Source organism: Phyllobates terribilis, unplaced genomic scaffold (assembly GCF_046119375.1).
Source record: "Phyllobates terribilis strain yellow unplaced genomic scaffold, ASM4611937v1 Scaffold_7__3_contigs__length_470593459, whole genome shotgun sequence".
Lineage (NCBI taxonomy): Eukaryota > Metazoa > Chordata > Amphibia > Anura > Dendrobatidae > Phyllobates > Phyllobates terribilis.
Window position 1 is genome coordinate 362926114 of NW_027362767.1, and position 17863 is coordinate 362943976.

At 44.4% G+C, this 17863-nt stretch overlaps 1 protein-coding gene across 4 annotated transcripts in view; it reads right to left on the minus strand.

Moving 5' to 3' along the window:
• Positions 1-8679: 8679 nt before the first annotated feature.
• The window catches only part of DOCK11 (dedicator of cytokinesis 11), a 333016-nt gene continuing 323832 nt past the window's right edge, over positions 8680-17863 (minus strand). For all 4 annotated transcript variants that reach the window (XM_073641338.1, XM_073641340.1, XM_073641339.1 and 1 more), the window contains one exon: positions 8680-9402. In XM_073641338.1, the coding sequence (XP_073497439.1) occupies positions 9316-9402 (87 nt within the window). In that variant the 3' untranslated portion in view covers positions 8680-9315. The remainder of the gene's footprint in view (positions 9403-17863) is intronic.

Genomic DNA, 17863 nt, shown 5'->3' on the forward strand with positions numbered 1-17863 from the left:
TGCCTCATTATAGGGAATCTTCCGCCGGGCCTTCTGTCTGAATCACATATTTCAGAGGTTTACACGGAAACCCCGGGCTAAGCGCAGAATAAATATGAACCGAGCCTTACTGCGATCTTTGGGAGGCAGAGTGAACAAATCAACAGCAGGTGAAGAATTGGTTTTATTTATTTTTTTACGCCATTTCTCGTGCAGTATAATTGATTTGATTTTTGTTCGGTGGTATTGATGCGCCCCCTGGGCCGTGGGGCACCCGGAGCCAGGCCGGTAGATGCTGGGGGTTGTAGTCACTGTGGCGGTGACCCGGTCCGTGACCCAGGGCGGTCAATTCAAGGATAATTTGTGTATAGGTTTTTATAATGTCCGACTACGCCACCTGTGGAGTGCGGCTAATGAGGCCGCCGCTGCGGAACAGTCCTCTGAAGCTGGTGGTATTGCAGCAAGGGTATTATTACTCTGCACAGGAAGAGTGTAGCTTCAGGGCAGTGTGGGTGGATGATGGTGGGTGTAGTGCAGGGAGTCAGTAATGAACACAGAGTCCGTGTGATGCAGTCCCAAGATCTTTACTCACAGTTATTGCAGTTCTGGTTACAGGGACCCATGTAACGGCCCTCGTCGTTCTGTGCTCACTCAGTGAGGGGTTCAGCCGACCCCCAGGCAACTCCGGAGTATTTAGCAGGACCCCCTTCTGTGTGTCCTTTCTCTGGCCTTCTCCCTGCACCTCACACTCAGTGACACTTCTATCCGGTACCCTGGGGCCTTGGCGGGCGACGTGTGTTCCGTCCCCTGGGTCCTGTGTGGCTACCTTCTTAGTGAGACTGGTGTGGACTTTTGGCTTATGGTACATAAAGTGCTGCAGCCTCCGGTTTCTAGCTGAGCCTTGCTGTTTCTCCGCTAGTTGAGGGACCGGTTCCCCTTATCTGGCCTGACCCCTCTACCTCCTGGTAGCAGCGGGCGTACGGATGGCTTTCTGCACGGCCCGTACCCCCAGGGTTCCTTCTCTTCTCCTCCTGGAGCCTTCCTGCTCCCTCTCCCTCAGTCCTGGGCCTTACAGGCTAGGCCCGCCTCTGGAGCAGAGCTCATACAGAGCCTCTGCTCCTGTCACTTCTCCTCCTCTGACTGGACTGACTGAAGTGACTGAACTCCACACTGATCTAAGATGGTGTCTCTATTTTATACCTCCTTCTGAAGTGCTCCCTTGAGCTACGTCCTCCACTCCATCCACTACATGGTTCCCCCTCTCTAGGTGGTTCCCCCCACTCCAGCCAGGGACCAGGGACTGTGCTCTCCCGTAGGAGCAATCTCGCCCTGTCCCCCGGAAATGTGGTGTAGTGAATGCAGGTGTTAGGGTCCCGAGCCATACTGCTTCCTTACCTGAGAGTGAGATACCACACCTCTGGGTGAGATGCAGTACCTCTGTGGCGACTGAACCCTCAGGGGCGCCACACACTCCCCTGGTAAAACACAGCACGTCTGCGGGCTGGAACAGAGTAAAAGACAATTTTAAAGACATGCAAAATTTTTAGAATGCATTCGCATAGAAGATCACAAACACAACATTTCTTCCCTTTATGGGAGGTTCTCTTTTCTTTAACGTTACTGGTACGTTTTCTCTTTCAAAAATATTTTAAAACTTCCTTCACATATATAAAACATTATAAAACTCTTTTCACTGGTATAAACACATTGTCACATATAAAACATTTTTCTTTATAAACATTCTTCATATAACACTTTTGTCAACTGGTCACAATGCAATTTGCAACCAGGTGTCCATTTTTCTGTAAGGTGCAAACTGGTAAACACGAACATGAGGGATCCGTCCAAAACCCTCAACGGAGGCCCAGGGGTGGCTGCAGGGCATAGATGATCTAGGTGTTGGACCACGTCTTCGGCCACCTCTAACGGGTTTTTGTTCTGAGGCCACTTGTTGTAGATTTATAAAACCAATAGGGGGCACTTTAAGAAGTGCAACTTTTTACAAAGGAAAGTTTTTTGGGAGATCACTGTCCTCTTCCTTATTGTCTTTATACCCACACGGGTAACTGGTTAAACAACACCAAACACTTATAACATTTCCTGCACCCTTACGGGTAACTATTTACAGTTTTCCTGCAGACTCATATTCAATAGCGGGGTTCCCGCCGGGGGAACTCCTCATTCTTGCCAACTGGCTTGGCCGGGTACTGCGGGGGTAGGTCTTTTCTTTCTCTCGCCACCTTGTGGACGTGGAGAGCATACCACCCGCGCTCTCCCTTATGACGGGTGAAAGTAACATAGTCACCGGGATAGAGGTCCCGTCCGGGGTGCCCCTGCTGGAGGTGGGGTTCCACGTCCCGCCGGTTGACGAAGACGTCTCTATCGGTCTGTGGCTCCCGATGAAGCCCCAGCCGGCGTCCAAGTCAAATTTGACTATGATTCCCTCCAGACGGGGACTTGGGGTTGTTGGTCTTTCCTGGCGGACCCGAGTCTTGGCCGCCATGTTTCTGGCCTCCATACGCTCCCATCTCACCTGCCGGTCGCACCGCTCTTTCTCCATCTGCAGGAGCTCCCTCCTGCAGTACTCATCCCTCCGGAGGGCCTGGGCCTGCATCTCCTGAAGGAACCTGATGAGGTCCCCCTCCCGGTTGTACCACCGGAACTCCTCTCCCTCTGCGCAGCCCATCGGGGGCGCAGGTATGGGAGCCAGGGGGACTCTCTGCTGGCCTTCATTCCTGGCGGACCAGTCGAGGGCAGAGGTCCCATATTCCCACTCGGATGCGGGGGTAGGCAGTTCCGGTAGCGGGCCCAGGAGCAGGTCGGCTGAGCTGACGTCCGGATGACGCGGGGAGTCCCCCTGGAGATTGCGGAGCAGGTCGGCGGAGCTGGTCAGGTGGTATGGGAATTCCGCCTGGGGATTGCGGAGCCAGTCGGCGGTGGAGGCTCTCGGTGCCGTGGTGGATTCTGGGCCTGGAGGTAAGCTTGGAGCGTGCGCACCCGGGTAAGGAGGCGCCACCAGGGGGCCCAGGAGCAGGTCAGCGCGGTCTGCGCCCGGGACAGGGAAACTCTTCCTACCTGCTCCCGCGGCCGCTCATGGGCTGCTCTCTGCCTCCTGGTCCTGGTCTGGCTCCGTCGGGGCTGGGGCGCTGTCGGTGGATTCCGGTGCTGGCTGCCGTCTGGCGCTTATCTTTTCCAGCACTTCCCTTTTCCCGCTGGCAATGGCGGTTCTCTCGGCCTCTCCTACCCACCGGCTGAGCTCACGCATCTCCGCCTGGAGAAACTCCGCATCCTCCAGGGTTAGCTTGTAGATCACCTCCGTCAGGGTAAGAGGTGTCTCTGTTATGTTCTGCTACCAAAGCTAAGGAAAGAGAGGAGATCTGTCCCTACTATAGGACTCAGCTGAATCCCTACGATGTAACAGGGAACCTGATCCTGCGATCAGACCTGCTAAAGTCCTAATCTAGTCTGTACGGAGACCTATAGATGTGGGGAGGGAATCCCTACAAGTACTAAGGACTGGGAGGAATATGGGACACCTCCTAACAGAAATAGTAGCAGACAGACGAACAAACAAAATAGATAGAACATAGAGGTCCGTAGACCAAGCAAACTAACAGAGCTAGATACAGAGCACAGGCTAGCTAGAAAGTAGATATACAATGAAGTCCAGCAAAGCCAGAAGGGCGGAGCAGGATTAAATAGGCCAACAAGGTCATGTGACCAGCAAAGGAAAAAAAAACCTAACAGCAAGGTTCTAACAGTACCCCCCCTTCTAAGAGGATCCTCCGGATCCCCTAGGACCAGGCTTATCAGGAAATCTCCTGTGAAACGCTCTGATAAGTCTGGACGCGGAAACATCATCTGACCTCACCCAAGAGTTATCCTCGGGTCCGAAACCTTTCCAGGCCACAAGATACTGCAAACTACCTCTATACCGTCTAGAGTCAAGGATGCGAGAAATTTCATATTCCCCGTCCTCCACCACCGGAGGAACAGAGGCAGAGGCGTCACCATCCGACACAACAGCTTTTTTTAACAGAGAGACATGAAAGACCGGATTAATTCTCCAGGAGGTAGGAACCTCCAACCTAACAGCAGATTGGTTGACAACCCTTTCACTGAGCCCAGCAAGAAATAGACTTTTCAGAGCAGAATCGTTCCACCCTGTTTGAGTGGACCAACGACGAAAATGAGTACAATATTTTTCAACATTACCTGATCCTTGTTTTAAACGTCTCAACTCAGTCTCAGCTGATGCCACACGGTCAGGATCATCATATAATAATCCTAAAGCAGAAAAAAAACTATCCACTGATCTGAAGCATGTATCACTAGGTTGCAAAGAAAAGGCCCACTCCTGAGGCTCTTTGCGCAAAAGTGACATTATGAACCCTACGCGCTGGGATTCATCCCCAGAGGACTTGGGTCTCAAACGAAAATACAATAAGCAAGCATTTTTAAATGAAAAAAATTCTCGATGTTCACCAAAAAATAAATCCGGCAAACATACCTTAGGCTCCAAGAAATATGCTCCAGGACAGTTACTCACGTGCTGACGGAGCTCGGCCACTTCCAGAGAGAGTCCCTGCAGGTGTTTAGCCAAATCCTGAACCGACACCATGATGGAACAAAAAAAAAAAAAAAAAAAAATCTTTCCTTAGAGAATTTGCAGGCTGGACTTACTGTTATGTTCTGCTACCAAAGCTAAGGAAAGAGAGGAGATCTGTCCCTACTATAGGACTCAGCTGAATCCCTACGATGTAACAGGGAACCTGATCCTGCGATCAGACCTGCTAAAGTCCTAATCTAGTCTGTACGGAGACCTATAGATGTGGGGAGGGAATCCCTACAAGTACTAAGGACTGGGAGGAATATGGGACACCTCCTAACAGAAATAGTAGCAGACAGACGAACAAACAAAATAGATAGAACATAGAGGTCCGTAGACCAAGCAAACTAACAGAGCTAGATACAGAGCACAGGCTAGCTAGAAAGTAGATATACAATGAAGTCCAGCAAAGCCAGAAGGGCGGAGCAGGATTAAATAGGCCAACAAGGTCATGTGACCAGCAAAGGAAAAAAAAACCTAACAGCAAGGTTCTAACAGTCTCTACTAGCTGCAGGCCGCAGACTGGGGTCTCAGGCTCACTTCCCTCCATCTTGCCTGCCGGGTGTGTTCTCTCTCGTCTGCTGGAGGCCACACCCTGTCTCTTTGTTTTCTTTCCTCCTCTCCCCTTTCTGGGGCAGTCCCATTGCTGCTTACTGTCGGTCACGCCTGGGGGCGTCTCCCCCACCTTGATGGACACATCTATGTGTATGGCCACAGTTGCAGGGGGCTGGTTGCGCTTTTGGCGCCATTCTGGGACCCGGCCCATGATGGGAGGTTCTGCAGTGTTGTCTTTGATCACGCACATGATGGCGCCCATTCTTATGGGGTGGGCGCCACATTTAGTAGAAAACACAGTCTTTAGGCGCGCGATACCCAGTGATAACGGGTGGGCTCATATCCTGCCGACTACGCCAAAGTTGACGCGCCCCCTGGGCCGTGGGGCACCCGGAGCCGGGCCGGTAGATGCTGGGTGTTGTAGTCCCTGTGGCGGTGACCCGGTCCGTGACCCAGGGCGGTCAATCCAAGGATAATTTGTGTATAGGTTTTTATAATGTCCGACTACGCCACCTGTGGAGTGCGGCTAATGAGGCCGCCGCTGCGGAACAGTCCTCTGAAGCTGGTGGTATTGCAGCAAGGGTATTATTACTCCGCACAGGAAGAGTGTAGCTTCAGGGCAGTGTGGGTGGATGATGGTGGTTGTAGTGCAGTGAGTCAGTAATGAACACAGAGTCCGTGTGATGCAGTCCCAAGATCTTTACTCACAGTTATTGCAGTTCTGGTTACAGGGACCCATGTAACGGCCCTCGTCGTTCTGTGCTCACTCAGTGAGTGGTTCAGCCGACCCCCAGTTAACTCCTGAGTATTTAGCAGGACCCCCTTCTGTGTGTCCTTTCTCTGGCCTTCTCCCTGCACCTCACACTGTGACACTTCTATCCAGTACCCTCGGGCCTTGGCGGGCGACGTGTGTTCCGTCCGCTGGGTCCTGTGTGGCTACCTTCTTAGTGAGACTGGTGTGGACTTTTGGCTTACGGTACATAAAGTGCTGCAGCCTCCAGTTTCTAGTTGAGCCTTGCTGTTTCTCCGCTAGTTGAGGGACCGGTTCCCCTTATCTGGCCTGACCCCTCTACCTCCTGGTAGCAGCGGGCATACGGGTGGCTTTCTGCACGGCCCGTACCCCTGGGGTCCCTTCTCTTCTCCTCCTGGAGCCTTCCTGCTCCCTCTCCCTCAGTCCTGGGCCTCACAGGCTAGTCCCGCCTCTGGAGCAGAGCTCATACAGAGCCTCTGCTCCTGTCACTTCTCCTCCTCCTACTGGACTGACTGAAGTGACTGAACTCCACACTGATCTAAGATGGTGTCTCTATTTTATACCTCCTTCTGAAGTGCTCCCTTGATCTACGTCCTCCACCCCATCCACTACATGGTTCCCCATCCCTAGGTGGTTCCCCCCACTCCAGCCAGGGATCAGGGACAGTGCTCTCCGTAGGAGCAATCTCGCCCTGTCCCCCGGAAATGTGGTGTAGTGAATGCAGGTGTTAGGGTCCCGAGCCATACTCCTTCCTTACCTGAGAGTGAGATACCACACCTCTGGGTGAGATGCAGTACCTCTGTGGCGACTGAACCCTCAGGGGCGCCACAGTATCATGATAAAGCATCATTTTTTCGTTTTTTTACGATGATCACTAAAGGGGTTAACTAGTGGGACTGTTTTATAGGTCAGGTCATTCCGGACGTGGCGATATCAAATGTGTACTTTTTTTGTTTATTTTTTTTATTCATAAAAATTATTTATTTTGGGGTACAATATATTTTTATTTATTATTATTATTTTGTGATTTTTTTACAATTTTTTTTTCACTTTTTTTTACTTTTACACTTTGTCCCACTATGGGACTTTCACTAATTGCAGGCTGATCGCTGGTATAGTATAGCGATACAGGAGCATTCCTACACTATGCAATCTGTCAGTTCTGCAGTGACACACAAAGTTGCCAGATCATGTGTTGCGCATGATCTGGCAACTTTCCTGGCTCTGGTGACCCAGATGGCATCATGACAACATCGGGTCACCATGGCAACGATCGGGACCCTGCGATGACGTCAAGGGGTCTCCGATCCAAAGGCAGAGGCGCTTTCTTCCCTCTGCCTGTACACTAAATGCTGCGATTGCAGCATTTAGCGTGTTAAAGTGCCAGGAGTGGTGCAGGCACGACTCCTGCACTGCATGCCGGGAGTCAGCTGTCAGAATCAGCTGACACCCGGCGGCGATCGGCCACGTACAGCCTCTGTGTGCGCAAAATCACCTAGACGTATCTATACGACCCTGGTCGATAAGTACCAGGTCACAGGGACATATGGATACGTCTCATGTCAGAAAGGAGTTAGTAGTGCAATGCACAGATAAAACCACGGATTCAGATGTCCACCTTTTGCCCCTACTCCAGCATTGGGTATTGGGCTAGACTGGTTTTTGGGTTTGATATGGATTCCTTAGCATACCTTTTGAAGCATCCACATCCACCCACTTGCACATTTAGTACTATTTCTGAGTTATTAAGCTGGACCTTATCCAGACGTCCGCGATTTTTCACATATGTAAAATGATCCAGTTTTCATCAGAGATTTGGTCAGTGTCCGTTTTTACCCTCAGAGTTACATTAGTGATTTGCACGAAATAAATTACAAAGCTACTCCTATCCATTACAAGGTTAATCACGGACAGTGCTCGGACTGCATACTAATGCCATTCATGTGCTGTCAGTCATTTTCACGGACCCCCAGACTTGTATGGGTAATTTTGATCCATGACTCAAAAACTGACATGTCTCTGATATTTTTATGGACACACGGTTCGCAAAAGAAAGAGACATGTGAACAGCTCCATAGACTTTAATGTGTATGAGTTCTATCTGTGAAAATCGCGTGTGAAAGACATTCGTGATTCACGGACGTTTGAATGAGGCCTTAGGGTAACAATATTTACCCAGTGTAAAAGATGCCTATTTAGCACTATGTCCCACTGATAACATTCATAAATGGCAGTCACTGCTTTTAGCTTTTCAAGGTTAATGTTCAGATAATAAAAGGAATATACTTTGCCAAAATGGTATCTTACAGTATACCGTGTGCTGTGCTTGAGAGTTTGTGCATAAGACTGGGATTCTCACTACAGTGCTTTGTGCTGTTCTCTCTCCAGTCCAGCACTGGACATAACATAGATACCAGTTTTGCCCAAATGTCTTTAAAAGTTAGGCGAGGTTCACATTCATACAGAACATTCCATGGGATGTATGTGCCACTGATCTGTCCAATGATAAATGCACAATAAAAAGAGCAGGATAGACCATCAGCTAATAAACCGTTTTATATCAAAAGTAATACCTTTTTTTTCCCAGAGAGTATAATTCAAAATGTCTGTGCATAGTAACATATCTCCATCATATAACGTCATCTCAAATATCCAACTTTATTTCTCTCTCCCTCATTTTAGCAATTTGGACTTCATGCTGTGAGGTCCTCACTTGATCGTAAAATAAATATGATTATGAAAACAATCTTAAAAACAGAAGAATGAAAAGGCCGTGTTCAACAGATTGTTTACACAGAAAATAATTGGTTTCATTGTCATTCAATTGCTTGCTTGTTGCACATACAGTATTTACAACAGATATGCACTTCAGTGAAAGTAGACCAATGCCTGTAGATGCCGAATTCATTGTTGCAGGTGGATTCCAGTCTTAGGAATATTGATTCAACTACAAAAAAAAATTGATTCCTTCATTTAAAAATGATTGAACTAAAAATTAAGACTGAAGGATAGTCATGATTATTTATTTTGGACAGACGTAGCAGGGCTGGATTTGGGATGATTTAGGCAATCTTTTAAGTTTACCTACAATTTTGGAAAAATATATGGCAAACACAACATATTACAACTGAGTTGTACTGACAAACCTAGCTCTGTTATATTTGTATGTACAACTTTGTAGGAGCCTTTACTGCATTGTGCAATTAATGTGAATACAACCGTACACTACTGACATTATGCAATCTCCGTTCTATTAATTACATTCTATAATGTTAACAGGACAAGCTCTCCTTAAAATCCTCAGAACTACTATTCCTTTAATGAAATTATAAGGTCCACATTCGTAAAGAAGTCCATCTGGGTTGTTCCTGAGATTGATGAATATAAGGCTTGGTCGTCTTGTCTGTCTGCTGTCAGTATCTCATTCAGTTGCAGTTCCACTGATGGCACAAAAGACATGCAAGGAATTCTGCATCCATGCCGAGTGTATGGTATCTTCCTGATAAATCTGCAAGAAAAAGAGCACATAGCGCAGTTAAAATAGTCCCAGATATTTCCATCTAACCCGCAGGCAACAAAAACTAAATTTTACCTTCAAAGCTTTCCAGAGGTGGCATTGAAAGAGGAAAGAAAAATAAATTACTTTTCTATTATTATACATAAATTGAAATGATTAGGCATTGTCCTTTCTGGAAGAGGGTGAAAGGAAGTCACAGCGTTTACTTTCCAGTGATCAGTGGGTCCCTTGCCAAGTACTATTTTCTTACACAAATTCTAGGCACGTGATTTGGCCATGTACAGTAAATCATCACAACTAGTTTCTCCTTATTATCCCAATAAATGAAAATTAAGCAACATTGCAAATAGTCTTGGTTCATGCAGTAGATCTATTATCAAGTGGTGGTGATCATTCCTTGTTCAGCTCCAAGCTGACTGTTTCAGGAAGTTGTAATACCTTCCCAGTTTGCATTGATAAGAAAAATACAGGGGGGGACGTGGCCAGAAGGTGCCCAGGAATGGTTGCATCTTTCTGAGGCTCTGATGCCCGAGTTCCTGAAATGTAGATTTAAGGACTAAATTGAAGACTGGGAATCTAGGACATTCAACTACAACCTCCCGGGTATTCCTGGATCATTTTGAGACCTCACTGGACTCTGTAGGCTTTATAATGGCTGAATTATCAAAGAAAGAAGATTTCTGTAAGGAATTGTCGGCTCCACAGCTGCAAGCCTGTAAGAGAAATTTCCCCTCTCGCTTCAGCACTTCCCTCATCACTCTGCTCGGACCATCTAGGGACACTGGAGACTCCCCCCTCAAGACTCCGTAGGTGGTCATAAGAAAAATTACTTACCCTGCCAAAGGCATGCCTGTGTATACTGGAAGAGCCAAAGGCGCTGTTGCGGTGAGTATAACTTCTCTCCCGCAGTGAAGGACATCACTTCCCAGCAGCAGTAGTGACAAGGAGCGTCGAGCAAGGGCCCCTGCAGGTAACTCTGGTGTTACCACTAAAAAGGTCTCATAGAGATCAGAGGAGTCCCTGCACTTTGGGAAGTTCCTGTAAGGGGAAAAATAGCAGCATGTCGCAAGCACGCCCTATTCAGATTACTGCTCAGCCAACTGATTATTGGGCACAGGCTCGGAAAGACCCCTCTGTCAGTCACTAATATAGAGCCTAGAACAATACTAAAAAAGGCTCTAAACATCCTACTAAAGCCATCGATCATAAAATGTCATTTTCTTCAGAGGAATCCCTCCCCAGGAATAAAAGAAAGAAATTGGCTAGCAATATTAAAGATAATGAAAACCTAACAGAAATGCAGCCATTAGAGTCTGAGAAGGACTCTGAGGATATCTCTCCAAATGTCTCTCCATACAAGCAGCGCCCAAGATAGGACACAATGAGTCTTCCTGTTTCTCATCCTACTACAACATCTAATTCCAAAATTTCTGAAGAAACACATGCTCTCTCTATTGATTGGCAACCAGGAAACTTTATTCAATCTGAGAGATTCCTATCTGAACTATTTAAGTCCACAGTCCAACAGCTGGACATTAACATGAATAAAAGATTTGATTATATTCAAAATTCATTACAAGAAATCAATCAGAAGCTTAAAGTTACTGACAAGAAAGTGGAATCTGGTCCATTAAGCAAAATGTCCTTGAAAAAGATCACACAATACTAAAAAATGAAGTAAAAATGATTAAAGCAAAACTCACGGATCTTGAAGATCGCAACAGGCAAAACAATCTCAAATTTAGAGGGATCCTGGAGAACGTCCTACCTAGAAATCTTGCCTCCTATACAAAGGACTTATTACACAAAACCCTACCAGCGTCTTCTAATACACATCTCTCAATTGATAGAGGATATAGACTATCAAAGCCAAAGTTCCTACCTAGGGAAGTACCCAGAGAAGTCATCACAAGACTTAATTTTTTCCAAACAAAGGATCAGATTTTTGGAATATTTAAGGAAATTTAAGAACTTACCCACTTCTTTTGAATCAAAGTCTTCCCTGACTTTTCTAAAGAGACATTATAAATCACTGGTGAGGCCACATCTGGAATATGGGATCCAGTTTTGGGCTCCACATTTTAAAAAGGATATTCAGAAGTTAGAGTCAGTACAAAGGTGGGCAGTTAGATTATTAAAAGGGATGGAAGGCCTCATATGATGAGAGGTTGAAAAAGTTGAGCTTGTTTAGCTTAGAAAAACGACGCCTCAGTGGAGATCTCATTTACATGTATAAATATATGTGTGGTCAGTACAAAGGTCTAGCACATGACTTATTCCTTCCAAAGACTATACTAAGGACCAGGGGGCACTCATTACGGGTGGAAGAAAGGCGATACCGGCACCTAAACAGGAAAGGTTTCTTTACAGTCAGGCTGTGGAACGCCGACCACAAGAGGTAGTAATGGCACACACTATAACAGCTTTCAAAAAAAGGGCTGGATGACTTCCTCGATACACATAACATTGTGGGTTACAGTTAAATTAGACAAAATGTTACACCTATAGTAGTACAATTGATCCAGGGTTCTGGAACTGATCGCCTTTTCTCGGGATCAAGAAGGAATTTTTCCCCGTGATGCAAATTGGCTCAATGTGTCCTGGGGTTTTTGCCGCCTTCTGGATCAACAGATTTAGGTACAGGGATTTTAGTAATATCATAACAGTAATACAAAAAATAAAACGAATTAAAAAATTATAAACTGATTCATTTGTAATTGTAATAGCGTAGTAATAATAAAAATGGTAATACATTTGTGAGGCCTAGTCCCAGTAAGTTAGTGTAGGGAGTGCAATTTGGGGAGAAAGGGTGAACTTGATGGACCTAGGTCTTTATTCAACCTACGTTACTATGTTACTACATTACGTGCTAGGAAATCATTCGCTGACACTACTTTTATCCTTAGGCTTAATATCTCCTACAAATGGGGTTTTCCAACAAAATTAATCATTTTTTTCAATGGAAACACATCTGACGCGCCCCCTGGGACATATTCCTTTTTTGAGGGGAATACCCGGCACCGGATCAGATGGGGGGTTGTAGTCTCCGAGCGGCTGTGACCCGGTCCCGTGCCCAGGGCGTCAAGCTAAGTGTTATGTGGCAGCTTTACAGATGTTACTAAAGTTCTTTTGTGTCGACTACGCCACCCGTTGTGATGCGGTCACTGTGGCCGCCGCTGCTGCAGGGTCCGCTGAGGCTGATGGTGGGTGCGCAGCTTGGTGAGATAACCCCCAACGGGAGGGGTATAGCCTCAGAGGGGACAGGCGCAGAGGATGGGGGTTGTGGTGGTGCGATGCAGCCGGCAATGAAGACAGACTCGGGTTGTGCAGTTAAGGGTGTTTACTTACTGCTGATGTTGTACTGGTCACTCCAGCTGCTAGTGACCACCCGAGCCGTGCTGCGTCCACCAGGTCCTGGATCCGGCCAACCCCCAAACAAGTCCAGAGCGTGGCCCTGAGCTCTCCCTCTGTCCTTTCTTCAGCCGTCCCCACCAGGGATTCACCTAGGTCCAGCTCCCTCGGGCCTTCTTTTGGGACACCCTTGGCCCTGGGTTCCCTGACCCTTCATGTGGTGTGCCTTCGGGGTGAATGTGGTGGGTGACCGTGACAGACACTGCCCACGGTCTCCGGTCTCTGGCTGGGGAATGTCTTTGCCCCCACCAGCTTGGGTTCCGGTACCCTCTTGCTGACTCCTCACCCGGTGCTCTAATTTGGGTTCTTGGGTCCCTTCAGTCTTCCCCCTCTGGGTCTTTCTCTGCTCCACTCTCTCTCTCTCCAGGGCTGCTGTTTCCTTCTCTCTCCTCTCCAACTGACTTGTTCTCAGCGTCTGACCCTGATCTAAGTTGGTGCCCTCCTTATATATCCCTCTATGTGTGAGCTCAGGTGACCAGCACCCAATGAGCTCCTAACACTACCCAGACTGCTCCCCCTATCTGCCCCTACACTACATGGGATGTACCACCCCCCTCCCACTCCAGCCAGGAACAGACTCGGTCGTACCTGCACATTTCTAAGTGGGAGTACCGTCGGCCTGTTCCTCGGAAATGGGATGTATGTAGTGCATGCAGTCTATCTGAGCTCAGTTCCACACTCCATTCTTACCCGGGAGTGGAATATCACACCTCTGGGTTGAGGTGCAATACCCCTGTAGCAGCCGAATCCTCAGGGTGCTACACATCCATCATAGAAAATCCAGAGGAAGGTAGGAACTTTCTAAGTTTGCTCAACATCTCTGGGAATGGAAACCATTCTTCACGAGATAAGAAAGAAGCACCCCCCGAAATAAGATTATAGATATCCTGTCTTTCTCTTTCTTCAGACGGTTCCAGATGCTGTTAGTGTGGTCTTCTAATGTTTGTCTATACGTAATTAAGCTCATTTCAGGACGTATGGGCAGAGCCTGCCGAACTTTCCTTTCTCCCCTGCTCTTAGGATGAGGCTTCCGAGAAATTACTCTACTCTGTTCTCGACCTCTATCCCCAGGTCATCTGAGAGGTATCAAATTGTGTTTTTGTTTTGTTGTATAACTAATTTTTCTTTTAGGTTTGTATCTTATATTTGTTCTACCATGGATTGGTCTTCTCAAATTCTTGGAAAATGTGTATTTGAAAGTTTTCTCATAACGATTTCATAATTACATATGGAGTTAAAAATACTCTAACAAATTGTCAAAGGATTGAATAGTCCTTTTAAGAGAGATGCTGCTTGGAGGGAAGCCAAAAGTGCCAATATAGATATCATGGCTTTTCAGGAAACTAAATTTTCGCAAAAGAATCCTCCACATTTTTCCCATACTTACCGATTTTCTTTGGGAAAGAAGAAGGCCGGTGTATTTACAGCTGTACGTGACACTGTATCTTTCCAATTGTTAGAGGAAATTATAGATAATAATGGGCGTTTCCATATCATTATATGCGTTATAGCTAATCTTATCTATACATTAGTAACTATTTTTGCCCCTGATAGAGCACAAATTTCCTTTCTTGATAAATGGATGAAAAAGATGTCGAAACACCAAAAAGGAAATCTAATTTTATTTGGCGACTTCAATATAATCCCCGATCAAAGTATGAACACGACATCTTCTCCCAGAAATGTAATATTTACTTAGAAAAATTGGATAATCAAGGAACAATTATTTGTCTTCAAATGCTTGATTTCCTCATCAAGAGAATATACTTATTATTCCGACAAGCATAATCGACTTGTTCTTGACTAATATTTATACTTTTACAAAAATTTAAGGATATACAAATTGGTAACATTACATGGTCAGACCATGCTCCGGCTATTTTTTCCCTCAAATCTAAATCCCAGGGATATAACAATAGACTGTGGAAATGTAATTCCTTCTTACTCCACCACCCAGCTTCTAAAAAAGAAGTTGATAATGCTTTAAAATGATATTTCCAAGAAAATTCCTCCCAAGAAATTTCAAAATTTTCAGTTTGGAATGCCCATAAGGCCATAATTTGAGGGGTTCTCGTTCAACGAAATGTATGACATAGAAAGAAATCTAGGGAAAGTATCCAATCCATTGTTCAAAAAATGAATGATGAGATAAAACAGCAAAACAAATTGACACATGAAAATCATCTTACAATTCTTGGCTTGAGAGCTGAACTAAAATCGTTGCTGATGGATGACTATGACAAATTAATGAATTTGGTTAAACTTAATCACTATTTTGTTCTTATCATAGAATGAGTAAATTCATGGCCATCAAAAGAATAAATCATGAAAAGGGAGTCAAAAACAAGTGAACATATATTTCCTTTAAAACTTACTAATTTTATTGATATAGTTAAAATCTGCCAATACTACAAAAACCCCTTGTGTACAAAAATATATGTGATGTTAGTGTAGTCTCAAAACTAAAAGGAAACTGATCGCAGCCAAGATAAACCTATATGTCCCTAATCTGTACCTGATGCTGTTACTACCTACCAGTGGAGGTTAGCACCCTAAGATATGAGATTGGCGCCCCCGCTTGACAGCGGCTCTCCCTTATACTGGCACTAAAAATAAAGATAAATGAAGACAGAATAGGTATATAGGTAGAAAAAGAGTCCATATCTCTGCTGTTAGTTGTGGCAATTGTGTTCATACTCAGCCACTCATATTATGTGGCAGCAATACTCAGATTGATTCACATACTACTGCTACCTTTTTCCACACTCTCTCCCTAAGTCCATGATAGCGCAGGAACGAAAGGGTGGATAGAAATATAGCCAGATTGTGTGCAATATAGGCTAGGTGATACCAAAGGCAATTTATATATATATACCTGCCTCTTTTAAGCAAGGAGCAGAACATAACAAACATAGTTGAAATGCAGACTCAAATCAAAATGACTCAAATGACTGGTTTGAAAAATAGATATAGCACTTATAGTATTGCTGAAATCGCCTCGAAGCATTTCCCCATTCTTTCTTTTGGTTCAACAAGAGGCTTAAGGTGCTTGTCTGAGGTCATCAAAAAGGATATCACTGCTTACATATGGTTTTCGTAGAAGAAACAAGCTATGATGAGCTATGATTTAATCTTCCAGGCCAACAAAATCAAACTACAGAAAATAAGGACAAGAGTAATCTCTCTTAATAAATCTGATAGTAAGTATGTTCAACCTCAAGGTATAGCAGATCAATTTGCAACTTTTTACTCTTCCCTATACAATTTAAAGGAGGATACACAACCAAATATCCAAAAAAAAAAAAAAATATTAAATTAAAGTTTTTTTCCAATATTGACCTTCCCTATTTAAGTTCTGACCAAATTAAATCACTAAACTTCCCCTTCTTCACTGATGAAGCTGAGGCAGCAATTCATAAATTAAAAGAGAACAAATCTCCAGGTCCCGACGGTTTTCCTAATGAGTACTACAAGCTATTTGGGCATCAACTTTCTCTCCCTTTGACATTTATGTTTAATCAAGCCTGCAACGAAGGCTCATTTTCAAAAGGATCATTACATGCAAGCATAGTTGTTATACTTAAGCAAAACCGTGACCCTGAGTTGGTCTCGAATTATAGACCTATCTAACTTTTGAATAGAGATATAAAAATCTATTCCAAATTGATCTCTGAAAGACTACTAAAAATCATTCCTAAATTAGTACATTCAGACAAAGTTGGTTTTGTCAATGGGAGACAAGCCTCTGATGGCACAAGGAGAATTTTGAACCTATTATCGTCAGTGGAAAAGATGAAATCCCCAGCTATTTTACTATCTTTAGATGCCGAAAAGGAGCTCAATCGGAGTAACTGGGAATTTATGTTTGCGACATTAAATAAATTTGGTTTTCAATGTCATATTCTTAAGGCAATTTCAGCTTTGTATTCTCACCCATCAGCAAATGTTTATGTGAATAGTCAGCTATCTAATGGTACCTGTCAAGGTTGCTCACTTTCCTCTCTCCTCTTCACTCTTAGTATGAAACCTTTCGTGGAATCCATCAGAACTAATCAGCATATAAATGGCATCCCCCTTAACCATAGGCAATACAAAATTGGTTTATTTGCGGACGATGCCCTATTTACCATTATTGACCCAATTAATTCTTTGCGAGCTGTCTCCTTAGTAATTAAAGAATGTGCCTCGGTTTTCAGCTTACTATGAAATTAATGTTAAAAAGTAAAAAATCCTAGTTTTTTTTTCTTGGACTCCCACCTAAGATGCTTAATCCAGAATGAGTTTCTTTACTTTTGGGAAAAATCTAATATTCCTTATTTGGGAATAAAAATAAGAAAACCACTATAAAATACTCTGAATAGGAACCTAATATTTTAAAACTGATCCAAAATTCCATTGACAAATTTCAAGTTAATTCCTTGTGTTTAGGAAGGATTGTCCTTTATAAAATTATTATTTTACCTAAGTTACAATATATTTTTAGGACAATTCCTATCCTGATCCGAGATCTTTAGAATAAAAAGCTTCATAAGCAATTATGTAATAATACATGGAAAGCTAAGCCGGCAAGAATTGCAATAACGCTATTATTTAAAAGTCCAAAGGGAAAGGAGGTATTGGGTTACCTAATATCCAAGCCTCTAGCGATACCAATATTATTTGGCAAAATAGAAATTGGTTTATAGATGAAGGGAGGCCTTGTTGGGCAAGTATGGAGAAATCCTTTAACAAGAGTTCTCCTTTGTCATCCTTTGCTAGATCATTCTTTACCAATCCCAGATCACCCATTAATAGAATCTACTATTCTTTTATAGAAAAAGTTGCAAAAACTTACAAATAATAATCTAAGCTATTATCCTTTGGATAAACTTCCTTTAACTATATTTCAATCTGCACTCCCTAATTTTCCATTTGACAAATGGGAAAAATGTGGGATATTAAAGTGTTCTGCAGTTATAACAGGCCCCAATTCGGATACAATTCTAAATTTTCATTCTTTAAAAGTGTCTTACAATCTTCCTGATGAGGAACTTTATAACTC